At 40.3% G+C, this 19,798-nt stretch overlaps 1 protein-coding gene across 2 annotated transcripts in view; it reads left to right on the forward strand.

The window, feature by feature from the left end:
* Positions 1-19,798, forward strand: part of LOC124163238 (breast cancer anti-estrogen resistance protein 1) — a 217,268-nt gene that overhangs the window by 133,222 nt on the left and 64,248 nt on the right. The window contains exon 2 of one of the 2 annotated variants that reach the window (XM_046539993.1): positions 15,985-16,068. The exons of the other annotated variant lie outside the window; for it this stretch is intronic. Coding sequence (XP_046395949.1) covers positions 15,985-16,068 — 84 coding nt within the window. The remainder of the gene's footprint in view (positions 1-15,984; positions 16,069-19,798) is intronic. 2 annotated transcript variants of the gene reach the window in all.

Raw genomic sequence — 19,798 nt, forward strand, 5'->3', positions numbered from 1 at the left:
CGTATTTGTTAGAAAAATGCGTATAATACAGGGTTATCATAAAAGAATGCTGCATGGTTTTGAACATTTTTAAAGTGGAAACGGAATTAAGTACTTTAAGTTTATGTTTTATTTATTTTCGAGTTTGTCGTCTCAAACAGTTTTTTTTTACATAGTTAATAAATCAGAATACCTTGAAAAAGCGACCAGCATCGGTCGGAAACATGGTTACCCGAAAATTGACGTGGCGATATAGCTCTAAAAGTTTTTTATCTGTCATGACGAGCACCCTCGAAAGTTTTAACGGAGAAATAGTTAATAAATATCAATATGTGCACCCTTAGTCGCTAAACAAGAGAGAAACATAAATATAGCCTTTACCAGCTCTTAATACCTATATTTGAAATCATCTTTGATTTGACTCCAGGTTAATAGTCTACTGTGTCTATTATTCTTAGCGTTTCTTACGGAATATATTGTTTATAGACATTTATTGTTAAATACGGGGATAAGGGCTATTGCCCAGTTTTCATTTGAAATTCAGCTACACATTTCTTCTGGAATTTAGGCTTGGCTATAAGCTTTGAAGGCCAAAGTTTTAATGAGTCATGAAGAACTAGTACTGAAGAATTCGCTATTTTGCTTACAGATAAAAATTACCGATGGTAAATAATGTGAGATTAAAGAAGTGTGTGTATTTGTGAGATTGCGGATAAGGACGGTGACATAAAAATTTTCCCTGGTTACGAATATTCAACAGCCGCGGGGGCCTGTCCGTGGAGCCACTTGAGGGTCCTCGAGGAGGGAGACGGCTCGGGGAGGGCCCCAAGGGTTTTATTTCATGTTTTTTTTTCCACCCTGAGTGGATACCCAGAATCGCTTCAGCAAAACGCAAATGTGAGTGTTGAAAGAGGCCCTGGGTGCCTTTCACTCAAGGGTGCGACCCGAGGAGAGGGCCACCTTATTGCCGAAAATGAGGGAATGCCCCGCCCAGGGACCCACAGCCTCATCTCATACCATCCCTCCCTCTTTTTTCCCCTCGACTCTAGAGAAAGCGAAGTGGTGGACTCTTAGCACTGCTCATACGATCTGCCCCTCGAACTAACAACACAACAGCCACCAGTAAGAGATCGATGGATTATTCCTGTTCAATTAGTGCCTAGCAGTGTAGCCCCAGATAGATTTATTTTTTATCTTTTTATACCTATCCGAGAAGTGAATATAATACCAAGGTTAGCTGCATGATCCTTTAAAAAAAATGCTTCGAGCGGACGGAGTGTGATTCACAGTTTCTTTTGGAATTAGGTTAAGAGACGAATTAGGTTAAATACGGGCTGGAAAGCAAGGATAGAGGCCTTCGAAATGTGGTGCTACAGAAGAATGATGAGGATCAAATGGATCGACCGAGTTAGTAACGAGGAAGTCCTAAGAAGGGTAGGAGAGAAGAGAATCCTCCTGAAAACCATAATAAGAAGATGAAACACCTTATAGGCCATATCTTAAGTGATGAAGACATTTTCTGAGGGATTAGTAAATGGCAAGGACAGAAAAGGAATACTCGAACAAAATATATGGAACAGGTAAAGAAAGATGTGAAAGAGAAGAAATACTTAGGTGTGAAAAGATTAGCTGATAGGAGAACTAAGTGGAGAGCTGCGTCAAACCAATCCTAGGATTGTTGACCATGGTGATCACTGCAGTGATGATGATGATGATAGGTATAGATTGATTGAGCTACTAAGAACAGATATCTTGCAGATAAACTTACAACGGAAAAACTATTGCCGACAATATATCGTCTTTTACGGTTTGGAAAAGCATTTTAATACAGTGTAAACTCGCCAGTTACGCCGCATAGCGGATTTGCATTCGGTCAAGTTTCGTGCTGTTCAGGTTTTAAGGCCGTTCTACGCGGAGCACGGAATTGCGCAGGTTAGAACTGCATTAATTTCTAAAATGGCGTGGAACTGCGCGAATTCATGAGCGAAATTAGTACAGGGGCTATTTTGCCAACAGCCTTTACGCTCGCGACTTATTCAAGGTGTGGACAGACAAGTGCGAATTAGCACCTCTTTTCATGTCTAAAGGCCGTTTTACACGGGGCACGTACTTGCACAATCTGACGTGTGTATGAAGGCGCAGTCGAAATTGCGTCGTGTAAAGCGGTGAATTGCTAGAACACATGCGAGAATACGTGGACGTGAGATGGAAAAATAGCCCGTGTCCTAATATCGTTCATGAATTCGCGCAGTTCCACGCCATTTTAGAAATTAATGCAGCTCTAACCTGCGCAATTCCGTGCCCCGTGTAAAACGGCCTTAAGAGATCAGGCGCAGAACGGCCTATCCGAGAACTGAATATAATACAAAGATTAGTAGCGTGATCCTTCAAAAAATGCTGCGAGCGGACGGAGTGTGATTCACATTTTCTATTGTAATTAGGTTAAGAGACGAATTAGGTTAACCACGGGCTAGGTATAGATTGATTGAGCTACCAAGAACAGATAGACTGGGAGAACATCGTCCTAGAGTCTCCATATGTTTAAAAGGAACAATAAAATAAGAGCGATATCTTGCCGGACTGATAATGTAGGAATTCGTTCTTCCCCAGAATACTAAAAGGCTTTATAATGCAAACTTGGACTGATTAGCCACAAAACGAGTCTTTTTTTTCTTTCCCATTTGCCAACGGATAGTGCTTGACAACCCCACCATACGCTTATTGAAGCATCTTTCGAGATAGTAGGTAGATGTAGATTTCTTTGATACGGAAACGTATATACCGACATTTTTCTTTATCTCAGTGATGACTGCTGCCGCTGTGGTAGGATTGATATTGATATACCGTATTCCTTCTACGTCCACACCGTTACCATTTCAAGGTTTTTATTCGAAGGCATTACTTTCTCAGGAACTAGTTTAAATCGCGCCACGGCGACTGTTGGCAAGATATGTCGTAACGGGGGCTTTTTTCATGTAACGGAATCCTTCCACGTGAGATGTTAGATAATCATTTTTATATTCCGAATCAGTATTTTATTCATAAGTCTTTTTTCTGATAAAAAGTTTCACCGTGGGAAACATACTGCCGGATAATAAATCCGGAGAATAACAGTAGTTAGTGAAGTAGCTTCGGTTATGTCTAGGAAGTCAACGTCTGCATAATACCCTCGATTCCACCTATAAGGTGCTTATAGGGGTTAAGGAGGGATGTTTTAACCTATATACACTACCTCCTGTGATATCGTTTTTCTCCGCAATGAAATGTGAACATTTATGGCATGGGTTAGTTCACTGCTAGCATGATGCAGACAAGAGGCGACCATAGCAGACATGTTTCAACGTATTGAAAAACCGATGGCAATGGTTAATTAAGCCCTACTGGGAGCAAGGATGAAACTAGGACGGCATCAATCATGAGAACAAGCATAGGATGCTGGCGTTAATGCAGGATTTCCACTATATTTCTATCCAGGGTTGAATCACTGAGAGAGATAGGGAGAGAGAGATAAATAAGCGTCAACAATTTAAGGTAGTTAAAAGTGGCATCGGCTGAATTCAACTGATCAGTTTAATTCAGCCGATGCCACTCTTAACGACCTTTATGTGCACGAGATACCTATTATTTACGCGAAGGAGTCGCCAAAAAAATAATCAAAAGAAAACACAATTAGGAATGAAATATGAGTGCAGTTTTGCAGCTCGACGCAATGCAAGCGTCAAAAATTATTTTTGTAAATGGTATTTACAGTATTCAACTTGACAAGTTTCAACATTGCTTCCAACCTTTGCACACTGAACTGCTTACGACACATCTTGACTAAATATTAACAATTTAAGCGGTAAATCCCAAATACATATATTTATTTGTGGACAAAATATATGTAAGGCGTACGTAAAAGTCGGGAAACTAAATATATTTGCGTAATTCAGGCGAAGTCGGAGTAGTGGTTTTCGTTTTGCGAACAATATATTATTACGAAATCAAGTATTAGAATATAATAATTAGTATAAATTGCGAACAATAAGATCCCGGCGGACATCTTGCCAGTTTCGGGCAGTTTTTCGCAAATATTTTCGTATTTCGTCTTGAACTAATACTTTCCTGAGCATATTTAGATTCTTCACAAAATTCTGGTTCTAAATAATTTAATCTTCAAAAATTTCTTCTTAAAAACAGATTCTCTAACTCGAAAAAAACCGCATATATCCATAAGAACCCATGTTAAATTATCCTGATTTTACCTTCAAATATATCACAAACGGCACATGGGAATATCTTTTCCTTAGGATCATTGAAAAAGTGTCTTTCAAAGAATATGTGACCAAAGTTTCATAAATTCTTATAACTTTTACCGAGGCGCTCTAGCTACCTGAAAGATAACGAAAAATAACTTCTGCAACTTTGTGCTATTTGTTTTTCTTTATAAGCATAAACCAATGTTCGATAAGTGATGCGTCTTCTTAAGCAGCAGTCTACCACAGCGGTGGTCCTCAGGACCCTTACTAGGGTCGTTCCGCCCTCCTGTTTGCCTCCCCTAAACCTTAGGAGGAAGGGGAGGTAGGAAAGGGAAGATAGGGCCCTTGAAACGTCCAGCCAGAACCCTGGTCAACTACTTAAATGGATGCCCTCTTAGCGGAGAGAACATGTGAGAAGTGCCTCCTTTTTACGGGCGTGCGTGACCCGCCCACTCGTGACGTTTCCCTGGGCACCCACTACCCCCCACCCCCCTCGACAAGAATGCGTCCGTTGGTGCACCTGTTTTCTCCCGCTCTCGAAAGAAGAGGCACACCGAAGACGAAGGAGGAATTCCAGAAGCACGCAGGTATAGATCTTTCATCGCCGCTCTTTTGTTTACTCCCTGGCTCTGGGTACGCGCATACACGGCGCGCCGCGGCGGAAGGAGCTAGAAGGCCAACGTCATCGCCCTCTGTGAAAGGAAAACCTGAGAAATGGGGAAGCACTCTATAAATATGTGTGAAGATGGGGAACGCCAATGGAAAAATCAGATGCAATTTAAGACGTCTAGAAGAAGTTTAGTTCTTTCCTGGGAAATGAGACGTTTGCAGATTAACGTTGTAATTTTCACGGACTTTGGAGATGACTTCCATTGTTTTGAGGCCTCTCAGAAATAAACACTCCAGCCAAGAAAAATAGAAGACACAAATATCCGCGGCACGTCGACTAGGGCAGAGCCAGTGACGTAACTAAGTGGGTGGGATGAGGGGATATACCCCCTCTCCCCCCAAGGCCTCAGAGAACTAAAATAATTATTTAAAACTATTGTCTAGTTTTGACGCATAATAATTGCATCTGCTAAAAGTTTTATTTTAAGTGCCAAAATATGTAAAAATGTATTACCAGGCATTTAATTGCTCAATAAAATTGTTCAGGTTGCCAGTGGGGGGGTCACCCACCCTAGGTCCTTTTATCTCCCCCTAAAGCATATTCTTAGTTACGTCATTGGGCTGAGCGATCCATTTATTCTAAAAGGTTGCAGTAAAGTATTTACATTCGCGAGGAATATCATTCATATGATATGTATTTATACGTTTTTTTGTTTTCAACGGAGATACTGCCATTTTACAGCGACTCGGTAAAGAATTTATAAATAAAGAAATTAAACGAAACGCAAAAGCAACAAGAAAACACGGTAATAATATCCAAATACACAAGAAATATGTGCATACATGGGGAATGCCGGGGAAAATTTCAGTTTAATGAAAGTTGCAGTGGTTCGATGCGTTAATTGATGGAACTCCTTCATGAATGTCAGGAAGAATAAAACTTTGCTAGTTCCACAAATATTCACTCTATTTCTGCCACAGTTCACTAAGGTTTTGGGTAAAAATTTGTAACCTGTTCCCGAAGACGATACGCTGTACTGAAACCGGTCTCAAGAGAATTAATTATTGTGGAACAAGCGAAGTTTTATTATTTCCTGACAGCCATGAAAGATGATTACAGAAGTTTAGTTCTTTTCTGGGAAATGAGACTTTTCAGGTTGAAATTATATTATGGATAGATCGTTCGATAAATTATATCATACCAAAAATTAAATGTTTAGTGCCGTAATATTATATTATTATAGCTAATTTCTCCGTGAAATTTGTACCACTTTGCCCTACACCAGCACGAGTGGTGAATTTCGTGAACCCATTTAAATGAGCCATGAAAGATGCTTAGCAGAAGTTTGGTTCTTCTCTGTCAAATAAGACATTGCAGATTGAAGTTATATTATGGTAAGATCGTTCGATAGATCAGATCATATCTAAAATTAAATGTTTAGTGCCGTAATATTATATCATTATAGCTAATTTCTCCGTGAAATTTGTACCACTTTGCCCTACACCAGCACGAGTGGTGAATTTCGTGAACCCATTTAAATGAGCCATGAAAGATGCTTAGCAGAAGTTTGGTTCTTCTCTGTCAAATAAGACATTGCAGATTGAAGTTATATTATGGTAAGATCGTTCGATAGATCAGATCATATCTAAAATTAAATGTTTAGTGCCGTAATATTATATCATTATAGCTAATTTCTCCGTGAAATTTGTACCACTTTGCCCTACACCAGCACGAGTGGTGAATTTCGTGAACCCATTTAAATGAGCCATGAAAGATGCTTAGCAGAAGTTTGGTTCTTCTCTGTCAAATAAGACATTGCAGGTTGAAGTTATATTATGGTAATATCGTTCGATAGATTACGTCATATCGAAAATGAAATGTTTACTGCCGTAATATTATATTATTATAGCTAATTTCTCCGTGAAATTTCACTTTGCCCGACACCAACTCGAGTGGCGAATTTTGTGAGCCCATTAAAATGCGCGTAGGGTGACAACACATTTTATGGTGGACTTGAGAATCCCCTATTGTATCGTCCGGCCAATGCTCTCTTCCAGCCAATCTTACATTCCCGTCCAGTCCTATATCCCTTAGGAAGGGCAGGAGAGGGAGACGGCCGTAATGGAGACGGATGAGCGGCAGCCATGGACACGATGCTTTTCGAATTGTGAAGGGAGTAGGATGGAGTCGCCCTAATTGGGCGTTGAAGACCCCTCCCTCCCACAACCCTTCCCGCAATCCACTGCTCGCCTTCCCTTAAGTGAGCGATCAAGCCTCATCATCATCGATGCTCTCTTGTTCTATTACGCCGGGAGAACACGCACCGCTCTCTCACAACCCCCATTCAATTTGACTAAGGCGAGGGTCAAATGGGCCCCGCGCTGATTACCATCTCATTCTCCTCCTAACCACTCCTCCTCTTAGAAAAACCGCCAGTATATGTCCTCAGGCGTCGTGTGACTTCCCCGAAAAGAGCTGTGCATCCAGGCATCTCATCTTTGGTTTCGTTACCGACTTAAAAGCTCGGAGTATAACTCCTTTCATAAAAGATTGATTGACGTTTAGGGCATAGTTGTATAAAGTGTCTTCGGTTTTTACCCTGCTTATATTCTGTTATTGCCCAAAATCGTACGTCCTTTGCTGGTTTATGAGGGAATAAGTCCACTCTGAATTTAAGATTCCATCATCGGATTGGATTTCCTCAAACCATGGGCAGATCCAGGATATTTTTCTGGAGGGGACACAATGGTCTGAGAGGCAAACGGTCTTCTCATATATGAGATTGAAGACAACATACAACAATTACAGAACGAAATGTTCTCTTTATTTTAATATGAAAGTTATTAATATGATATTAAATGATTGAGGCTTCGTAATATACAAAACAAAACGAACGTAATGATAACCGTATTAAAAATCATGCCTATTGTTTCTGGGGGGGGCATGTGCCCCCGTGCTCCTATATCCGCCTATACCTCTTACGATAAAAGACTTTTAAAAATCCTAGGCGTAATTTCGTTAGAGATATTTCTTTATATGTGGAAACGGCTGTTGTCCTAACATCTCCCGACACACGCCTATTCATCTACATCTACATAATACCCCGCGAGCCGCCTAAAAGGTGTGTGGCAGGGGGTGTTAGGACACCAGCCGGTTACAACTATAAAAAAAAGAAGTGCTCTAACGAGGTTGGGAATAGCGTTTATTATCCTTTATGGTTCGGGGGAAAAACGAAATCCCATATCTATCCGTTCGGCAAAACATCTCTCTTAATTTATCGCTTCTATCGGACCTGGAGATATAGTGTGGCTCTAATAATATGTTCTCTATGTCTCTCTTAAAGATAGGCCGCCTCAATAGGATCTCTTATTGAGGCGGCTAGCGGGGTGGTATGTAGATGTAGATCTTGCGTACTCTTCTTCGCCGTTGCATGCACTCCAACATCTTCCCTTCCACCACACCATCACCCTGCAGGGAAAGTTAAGAGCTGCCCTCAGAAAAAAGTGACCATGAACGGCCACAATACGTCGGACAGTAACCAAATCAGAACTCAGGGTACACCCGACTGGGCAGCTGTCAGCACAGGGCCTCGTGGTCTCCTTCCTTCGAGTACTTCGTCTTAATATGAGCCTTTCCTGAACGTTGCTAAGAAATATCCTCAGTTTTGCCAGATGCGTGATGATAAGTTCCTCTAGCAAGGGCGTACCGAGGATCATAACTTGGGGGTGGGGGGAAGCTATGGCTGTTCAAGTTGTAGGTAAGATTTAAGCATGGAAAAGGTGAATGAAATCAACATTTTTAGGAAACTCGAAAAAATCTTATTTTCCTTAAAGACATTTGCGATTTTTGCTTCTGGGGCGGGGGGCAGCTGCCCCCTCCTGTCCCTCGCTGGGTACGCCCATGTCCTCTAGTTCCTGAGTCGGATGCTACATACATACATACATACTCTTGTAAGGCATCTCAGATACCTTGGCCTTCTTCCTTTCCCAGTGCTTTACGCAATTCCCAGCCCTTCGGCAGGATTTGCGGCGCGATGTAAGTGCCTTATGCTACTCTTTCGAATGGTAATGGGCTGATTTTCTGAAGGAATTGCTGAATAGTTTGTCTTAATTTGATATCGCAGGCTGTAATGGATATAATAACACGATTGCAAAAGTTTAATCCGACTGCTATCATTACACAAACTAATACTCAAATTATATTTTTTTAACTTGCAGTTGCTATCTGGCGTGCCGGAAAGATTTAATTACGCCCCTATGTGAGGAAGATGGCGATCGTTCCTTTCAAAGCACTGCAAAAGCAAAGGTTTTTCATAAATATTATTTCCGAATTATTATAGAGGAAAACGTTATAATGAGGAGTTTTTATGCATAAAACATTTTTTGCCGTTGTTTTCAAAAAATGACTGCATGTAAGATGAATATGTTTACCTGCCCGTTATCGGCGGAGCATTTATCCTAACTATCTCCCTGCCCACAATCTTTCTGCTAGCGTGGGCCTAGCTGGTCCAGGAAGCTGGTGCATATCTCAAGAACGGTGTATGTCCGCCTATTTCCCTTCCAGTATCTAATATATCACCGCCTGGAGTGGCGTAGGCTCTCACAGAGTCGAAAGAGGGCGGCAAAGGGCCTTTCCGTCCCTACAAACGGCTATGGAGCCCACGTGGGATGGAGAAGAAAAGAAGCCCATCGCTCTCTGCCACGCCCACTTCACACCCATTCATCTCACTCATCTTGCATCTTACTCCCTTGCTCCACGTTGCCTTGACGATCCCAATCCAAGCACGGCTGCCAACCCTGACGTACAGTACAAAATTCTTAGGTTTTCTTGAAGTATTGCGATGATAAAGTTTTCACGGGTTGCCCACCGGGTTACGGTGTTTGTGGGCATTAAAATTTCGATGGCATAGCCATCCATCGTCATCAAGGGTCAATAGCAAATCTTGATAATATTTACCTCTTCCTCAAATGTAAAATGTTTACCTCAGAGGAGAGACTGACGTATAATTTTCGTATGTGAGACAGGAAAATGTGGAAAAGGTTTTATTTCATTTGTCCTGAAATTTTCGGAAGCGTAAGTTGTATTTAATTAATTCTCCAAGAAAAAAGAGCTTCTGAACGGTAGATCTCTGCAATCGCAGAACTGACTTCATTCTCTATAATGGCAAAACTTACTTCCACGTGAGAATGAAAGTTGTAAGATTTATTTCTTGGGTGCAATGTGCTGTACCAACGGATAGTACATATATTCACAATCATAGATAGAGACATAAATCGCACATTTAGTTCAACATTCTCCCGAAGCGGCCTACGTTTATGACCCGCTCTCAACAGATATTATACCAATACTCATTGCGCGCGTCAGACACGGTGGTGCCTCTTAATACTTTCATGACATTGAAGATAATATGAAAAGAATTGTATGTTAAACAAAACCGAAATAATTTTGCGCCATCTCTTTAATAAATTTTCAGAAAAATTGAATGCTAGTCAGAATTAAATGACAACAGTTCCCATTTTCCGTTTAGACTTTCGTAGAATCGAAGACTGTCTTCATAATGGCTTCAACTCTTATGATGTGGCCGATGAAGTTGTCTTGTTTCAATCTACCACTAAAATTGTATCCATACACTGGAGAATCAACTTTTAGCCAGACCTCAGGAATCGCAAATCTGGCTGACATGTGCAAAAATCAACCATTGCCTTTTACCCCTGGTAATGCAGGAAGTACAGTGATACGTGTAGACTCAATAAATAATAAATTTGGACAGGGGTATAGTGCGAGGCATGGATCGTTCTTTTTCTAACAATAGCATCCTCGACGGTTGAGGAAACCCTCGTCATGGTTTAAATCTGTTAGGGTGCTCCAGATGTCTTTTGGAAGGCGGGGTCACCTTACGCCCACCGCGGTCTCTGAGCATACATTTTGGCGTGACAGTCGTCTGCTTCTTCGCCTTTCTTTGAACCAAGAAGTGCCGACCCACAGAGGTGAGGGATTGCCAACTTAAAAAAAAACTGGGGACCTGGGCGTGAGAGAGAGGACAAAATTTTACGGAAAAAAACTGCACTTATAATTAGTCTTGTCAACGAACGAATACGTTTTCTGCTTTCACTCAAAGAATAACAAAGTACTAACTAAGGCACCTACATACATTTCGAATTTTAAAAGGATGCATCACATCTGCTCATCCGGTCGTATGTTGTCATTTTCTTGAGGTAATACTCGTTTAAAGCTTACGCTATTATTCTGAACATTTCAAGGCAGACAGAGTCTAGTATTACAATCAGGTCGATTGTAGACGAATTTATTTAATAGAAATTAATTTTAATAATATAGAAACAGCTATAGAAATTGTCTACACTTAATCGATATCAACGTTTTCGCCTCTATTTCAAGAGCGCTCCCTCTTTTTTTCCAGGGTGGCAGCCCTTGAAAATGACTTGCGAACGTTGAAACCGGTTGAGCTAACAACTAAGTGTGGAAAATTACTACGACCGTTTCTATCTTATTAATCTTACAGTATTTACCTGATTCTCAAATAAATAATGATTCCTCAGAGAAAAATGAAATTAAAAATCAAGCCCGTTTGTCTGTTACTCTACAGGCCTGTTTACACGGTACATTAACACGTACGGGTTAATGTCTAAATGTATGAACGCAAGAATGAACGCCAAAATGCACCGCGCAACCACCCAACTTGTGCGAATGCATGCACAGAAAATAGAACCTGTTCTAATTTGGTTCATGCATTCGTACATGATCCGTTCCGGTCCACAAAAATCATTCATGCAAAAAGACATTAACTCGTACGTGTTAATGTATCGTGTAAACAGGCCTTATGAGCCCTGAAAACTTCAAGATGACAGCGTCAGTTTTAAACAATTTAATATTTCACGAAAAAATGCTAAACTCGACCGTTCTACCTAGAGTGTACATCGCTATATAATAATAATAATACTACGTACTAATATAATGCCTTGTATACATCACTATCTCCGGTAGGCAAAGCATTCGAAGTCATGAGTTGTCCACACAATCCGGCAACAGGGCAAACTCGCGGCTAAGACGAGCGCATGGCTAAAAATGTCTGTACTTTAAACATAGTGCGTTTTCGACCTAACCATCATAAATAATTTTGGTTTCTACTGTTTACTGCTATCCAGGGTTAAAATTTCGTGGCAATTTTTTCCACCCTGTATATAGCATAAAAACTTCAATGTGGCAGCGTCAGTTTTAAACAAGGAACATTTCGCTTAAACAGGCAAAATACGGCTAGTCGAGTATGAGTGAAGCGTACTCTATAAATTTCTTGAGTCTCCATTCTCGGCACTGGAATTTCGTTCTGATGAATCGGGACAAACTTAAACCGTTTGCCATAACTCTTACTCTATATATTCCTTCCCCAACCCGCACCACCAAAACAAGCTCCTCCAACCCATTTCCCACAACCCCTCCGTCCCCTGGTGGGAACCAACTTCACCTTGAAGAGCGCTTCTCGTCCGTTAATTAATTTGAACGGAATAAAAACGAAATTCCCACTCCTACCCCCTCAACTTCCCCTCGCTGCGCTCAACCTCGCCTTCATATTTCTTTCCCTTCGCATTTCTCGCGTGCTTTATGTTTTTTTCTCTCTCCATAATTCCGTTCCATGTCGAAAGAGGGAAGCAGTTGGTTCCGCGGAGATAAAGTGAGAGGGCAGCACTGCGGCGGCCATCGTCGGCGTTCGTCGTGGAGGGCGACTGATTAATTAAATTCGGTGCGCCATTCGACCGTCCGATGGAAACGGCGGGGTGGGCCCCTTTTGACGAAACCTCAGGCCCATCCCCCATTTCATCCCCTATTTAATTAGTGGTGTTCCCCTTACTTCGTTGACGCGTAACCGCGGGGAGCCGATGTAACGAATCATAGCTGTGCTGACTCGCGGCTTCCGTTGCAGCGCAGGACAGAGGAAAAAATAACAAGTGGAATCCACGCAAGTGACCAGGTTGACGAACCCTCGGGGTTATATGCTCCTGTTACTTTGAGGCGAGGTTTAGAGTCGATAAAAGTCTCCCTTTTAAGTTTGCCAATCAGCGGTCTTTTATTCGTGAGGACGATAATTTCTTCTTGCATTTGTGTGGTAAAACTCCACTTCCCCGTTTCAATCAGGATGTCTAACGAAAAATGTCGCACTAAATTTCAGGAACGATGGTACAAAATAGCGTAGGTTAAAATTCACAGCATATTTTGCAAATAGAGGTAAGTTAATTGCTGTACTTAATTAAAATAAAAATTCGCATTTGTTCAAAAAAGTCCTTATTACTCGTGATGTCATTTCACATATTGCCCCTTGGACCCCGACCGTTGGTTAAAGGGATGCGTGACATGATGTAACAATTGCTTGTTCGTTCCCCTTGGATGAAACTTATTGTTTCGTCATATATAGCAGCTTATGGAATACGAATGAATTACAATAGAAAGTCCCATTTTAATCGTGACTCTAAAAGAAGGAATGAATACCAAAAATAATAAATTATATCTTATTTATAATAACTTACATCCATCGTCCTGGGTAACGTACCTCAATCTTCGTTGGCATCAACTTTAAATATTAGGTTTAATGTGATTCCTCCAACTGATCATTGTCATAATGTATCTCCCACATATAGAATTCAACCCGTATAAAAATAAGTTTCATATTTCTGCCCTTTTAAATAATAATGATTATTATTATTTGACGAAATTATCCACCTTTCAACTATTCAATCGACTCATTTTAGGATCGTTTTGACATGGTTATGTTGGTCACTTGTTGTTCAAAAAAGGACGTCACGTGATGAAACTCCTATTTGAACTATGACGTAAATAAACTTGTGACTTTTCCTGTATTTTTGCCGAAAATGGGAAACTAAGTATGTAATTATATCAAATTTGACTTCATGATGCCATATATGTATGAAACAGTAGCGAAGTTAAGTCGGCAGTCGCAGACGGAACCTTGTCGAATCAGTGTACCGTAATATATCCCCATGCATGTGTCCCTCATCATATCCCATCCTGCTTTACTTGATATATGTGCTTCGCCTTCCTTGATAGAACTTCCGTTTTTATCCTCCGATTGACAACGTTCAATTGCCGAAAGCCTTGTCTTATTCAGTTTTATCTACTTACTTCATGAACCGAGGAAATCTTGCCTTTTCTTGCTCACCTTAGCATTTCCTCTTCGTTAGCCATTCGATAGCCTCGCTCAACATCCTCCCTTTGCACATTATTCATAAATCTACCAATCTCTCTGCTGCTTTCATGACGCATGATTCAATACAGTATAGGGAATGATACCACGTTTTCTTGATATCTTTCAATCCGATTTGATACTGATAATGAAGAAAAAAATCATGAGAACGATCAATTTATATTTATATTTAGGTAAATATTCAATTCACTCGTTTCATTTCCCATAATAATATAGAAGTTGGAAAATATTAATATTTCGTTGTTTTTCCCTGCTTTTCGTTACCGTGCAGTTATAATTGTGGCGTGGTTGGCCCTTGTAGCGTAGAATAGCATGGTTAAAAAGTACAAGCTTCGTGCAAGTACATGAAACTACATTCTGCTCACAAAAATGACGTCAATTTACAAAGTATGTGAATGGTACTTGTTTTAGGTAATTAGGTGCCGGTGAAACCTCCATAACTAGTGACTAGCTGCCGATTCCTCAACATCTAGACACCCTGGAATATTTCCAAAGCAAACAGTTCCGTTCTCCAAAATCTCAAGCCCACACTCAACTCAAGAGTATGGAATTCAGGGCGCTGTGTACCGCGCACGGGAGCAGCTGAAGGCAGTCGGGGACATCCAAACATGGCCGACTCCCATGTATTTTTAACGAGAAAATGAGCAAAATTTGAATGTAAATATAGCGCATTTTGAGGTTCAAATACTTTCATATTGGAATCAACAAATGTGTCTTCCGAGTCTTGATCTCATCCTCATTAAATGAATCGAGGAAAAAATATAATTTGCGTGATTGCCAATAATAATAATATTTTTATCGGTCACAGGAAAGATATGGATATACATATATAGGACCCGTCAGAAAAGTGACATTAAAAATAAATCAAAAATAAAACAAACTCACAATTTATTACAATGCATATATATTACAGCAATTGCGATGCACCCTCAAAGAATTAATCAATTGAATAATAACAATTATCTAGAAGATACTGTTTGAATTCGGCTTTAAAAAGGCCAGGTCTGATTTCCTCTTTGATTGCTTTGGGTAATTTATTATAAATTTTAATACTCATATTGATAGGCCCTCTACTGCAGAGAGAAAGATTTTGCTGCCATTTATATCGAACGTATTTCTCGAAATCCTTCTCAAGATGGCCAGATGCGGTATTTTCTGGATTCACTTGAGAAGGAAGTATCAGCATTCCATTGGTTGAAGTTCAGTACAAACCCCAAGTCTTCGAATATAAATGTCTTCAGCCCCGCCCTAGCTCCCTGGCGACCGAGACAATCGATAGTCGCGATACTCGCCTCGACCCAATAACTTCGAGGGCCCTCGACTCATGACTCGCGATTGTCGAAGCATTCGTATGTTCGTAATGAATGCGTAAGGAATTTAAGAGTCATGACAATAAGACTTCCTTGCTCCGCAATAATAAATTGCCTTGTTATTTTCTGCACTACAAGCTTAGTTGCCGTCGACTAAAAAGGCACTATTATAACGAACAATCAAAGCTTAGGAACGTGAACTCATCGAGTGAGTTAAATGCTCTGGAAGGAACAATCAATACATTCGAATGTTCATGTAGTATTGGAGCCGTGTTTGAAGCTAAACGGCCACTGCACTGTTTAGAAAACATGTATTATCAATGAGGACTAAATCTACTTATCGGGAACGGTTCTAAATTTTAAAAACAACGTTGTTAAGCACGTCTGTCGTAAAATGGGATAATAATCGCCGTACCTCTTTCGTGGTACATTTTCTTTTATCTGGAACCATGGTACTACTAAAAATACCATGTCTGGAACAAATTCATTTCCATTTCTTCACATCGATGACGAAAAGTCGATATTCTCTCATAAATGACGAACTTTCATGTATTATGTTGATGCATTTACCGTTAACTCTACATCGCTAATGGATGTTCCTCTTTTTCATTGCAGGTAAGGGACAGAGAAATCCTAGGGCCCCTGAAAAACTACAGGCAGCTGCAGGGAGAAATGCCGCTGCGGACAGCCAGAATCAATGTGAGACCCGCAAACAGTGAATCCTACAGCAAAACCCTCTTTATATTTCTCATGTACCAATTGTAAGCATTGAACTCAAACTCTGTCAGAAATTCGTACGCGAAATGACGCATGGGGACAAAACTTTAATTAATTATCATATACCTCACAGTCGAACTACGGATTCCATGAGTTATTTTCTTTTGATAATCTGATGACTAAATCCCTGGTCTGTTTCGCCCCTGGAATTCTGGAAGGAGTAGCCTGTGTTTAGATTTTCCAGGGACCGGACCTGGAGAATTTTAAGCACACGCATGTCTTCAGCGGTGAAAAACCCTCCAATGCGGAACTAGAACTCGAGACCCTAGGTTTAACAGGCGAGACTTCACCTAAAAGGACAATGTTTACAATTTTTTAAATAAAAAAATTACATCTCAATGAGGAATAAGCATGATTTTTTCGAATACATCTCTTATATAGAAGACCCTTAAACGTATGCATATCTAAAATAACTCATTTGGGTTCTCATAAGTTAAGGATTATTTGAAGCGTATAGATTTGCGGAAGAGTACTTACCGATTTAAGCTTGAAAAACGTGACTATTTATATTGCAGATGTCCAATGATGTGGAATATAAATACCGTTATCACTGGTATAAATTTGTACTGCTCCAATATAAATACGTACTTTAATTTGGCTATCCCCAAGGAAATGATATAAAAATAAAACGTAGACACATCATCACACTTAAATGTGAGATATGAGTAAATTCATACTCTATTTAAAGGAAAATTTCTTGAGTTTCATGAAATTGGCGCCACAGCTGACATAGCAATCTTAATAAAGCATAGGTTGAAAAATGTTAACATTTAATATCCACATTTTTAGCATCCTTTTCTGATTTTTTTTAACGTCAACGGTTGTAAAATATTAAATAAACACTTTTTTGTAAACATATAAAACGAAAATTAATTATATGGAATTGTTCAGCCGTAATGGAACTTTCTGAAGCGAAATGTTCCTTCATGACTACGGATTTCCTTCTTGTCGTACCCCGGCAATCTCATATGAGGAAAAAAAATCGCAAGTTGCACGGAATGCTGGCCTCTGGACAATTTCCCTGGAAATCGCTCACTTCCATCACAGGAAGAAACTGGAATCTGCGGGTATCTCCATCACTCCAGTCTCCGGACCCCCCTCTTCCCCCTCCCCCCCCCAATTACTTTGGGAGTTATTGTGTTCGCGGTGCGGCTGCGAGATTCCGTCTCCGTGAGTTATAGCAGCCACGAATTGCAACGCAAAAAAACCACTCTAATCTCCGTATCCTTCAAGGGGGATCGCTACCTTGGCGGAAAGCGTCGTTGCAAACCATCAAGATAGCCATATTCGTAGCTAGCGGAAACGCATCGCTTCTGCACGACTCGTCTGATTTCCTGACGTTTCATGAGTTTGAAAGAATACAAAATTTCCACGTAGGAAATATCGTATGCACGTGTGATTTTCAATTTCATTTTATTAGTGTCTTCGTTTTTGTGGCCTCCCTTAGGCATTTATACATACATATCACCTGTGTTGTCATCCAAATTCATATGCCTCAAGCGCAACCTTAAAGTACTCGGCCGGCAACCGGGAGGTTCTGGGTTTGAGTCCCAGTAAGGCCGCATTTGTACCCTTTTATTTCTGGCTTTTTCCTTTAACCACAACACCGTTGTCCCAGTCCTTTTTATGTTATGTGTTCCTATCCCTTTCTAGCCTATTCTATGTATATATTTGTATATTCATTTATTTATTCAAATCATCTTCCACCTATTACCGTGATACCACTTTAAAGAGAGAATTTTTGACAAAAACATGAAATGAGATAAATTCAATAACAATATATGCATAAACTAACAAAGAATAAACCAGATGCGATATAAAGGCGAGCACTTGGATAGGAGATCCTGGGAATAGGCCATCCTGGAATGGAGTGGATTTATTTTATTCCCAAACCACCGAATATAGCTCGTATTGGGCTATTTATATTGGGGTATTCAACTTCAACAATTAGATGTACACGGAAAACCATGCCCTGGATAGGGGAAACCTACCCAGGCGGGACTCGAACCCGAAACCTCTTGTTTGGCAGGCGAGGGCTATAGCCCGTCTCCACCGGGCAAATTGAGTTGGTAGACTAAAAATTCATCACGAAAAGGAGTATTGTCAATTTATTTTGAGTCTAAAGTTCTGTATTTTAGATGAGGAGAGAGAGAGACAGCATACCACAAGAGAACTTATTGTTTAAATGTCGGACTCTATGTCCGACAATTTTGGCAAAGAAGTAAGGGATGTAATCGAGGGATTTTAGATTAGTCGGGGCTAATATGGACCAAATTAGGGAGCAGTATAAAACTATGGTAAAGATAAAAAATTCAACGGAGAAAGGAGTTCATGGCAGTGAGAAGTCAAGTAAAATCAATCATTTTCCAACGAGGGTGAAAATTTTCATGGTAAAATCATTCATAAAGGCCGGGAATCGAACCTGGTCGTTCGGATCGCCGGTCTAGGATGCTACACCACCATTGCCGATCAGGTTTTTTTTACCTAAGCTACCAGTTACAGCAAAAAGCCTGAAACTCGCTTCGGGAGGAGATGGTTTGGTGGTGTAAATACGAATTTCACTGTAGCGTAAATACCTCCGCAGTCGTGTGCATGACTGAGCACAAATTCACATGTTACATGCAGTGCATTGGATCCAATTTCATTTGCCTTCACTGGGATTCGAACTCGGATATGCCGGATTCGCGGCAGATTTTCCATCACTTGAACAAATAAAGGTTCTTCCTCTCTTCGGAGTGTAGTTGGCTACAAATGACAGAGAGGTTTTACCTGCCTGACGTAAAAATCCTCTGGGCAGAATTTTAGGCAGCAGGGCTGCCCTGTGAAAATTTATGTCTTGCGGATCAGGCCATTTATCTTCTCCCCTAAAGCTAGCAAAACTCCGCAGAGAGAGATGGTGGCTTATTAGTACAAATGATAGAACAAAAGGCGCAGATTATAGAGATTATGGTTTGAATTCCGGTCTAGCCAAATGATTTCTTCCTTTGTTGAATTTTCGCACTTGAAGTGGAATTTTCGGGTGACTCATTATAAGTATGCCATTGACTATTCCACGATTATTTCCTCGAATAATGCTGAAAACTTACTATCACCTTGAAATTTTCTGGGTAAATTGAGTATAAGCTAAATAAAAAATCTTTTGTATCGTAAGCATGAGAATTATTTCTCAGGGAAAATTTTGAGGTGAATTATTTATTATGAATATCATTACAGTGTTACAATTGGGCCATTGGTAGCATGAACATGCCAGTAAAACTATTGACAACATTGAAATCATCTTGTTTGTCCGATTAAAAAAAAACTTAAAAAAACAACATCTGGCCAGATGATGATACGCTGTATCGAAACCGGTCGCAAATATATTTTATTTTGTGGAACAGCGAAGTCTTTTTCTTAACATTTGTGCATCATTCACTGTTTCATGAAGGGCTCGAATATTTTTGCCGGTAGGTCCTTCCATTCCCGCATGGTCCTCTTCAATAAGGATAACTGTTTTACATTTGTCTTTTGTGATCTTGAACTGGTAGTGATATTTTTCGGTAAAGTTTGATTTTATTATATCCTACCCAAGTTAATCGCATGTGTTTTACTCATATGTAAAATGCATGTATAGACTTCACTTAAAGGAAAGAAAGCTCACGACGCTGTGCGG

The sequence above is a fragment of the Ischnura elegans genome, chromosome 8, assembly GCF_921293095.1.
Source record: "Ischnura elegans chromosome 8, ioIscEleg1.1, whole genome shotgun sequence".
NCBI classification, from domain to species: Eukaryota; Metazoa; Arthropoda; class Insecta; order Odonata; family Coenagrionidae; genus Ischnura; species Ischnura elegans.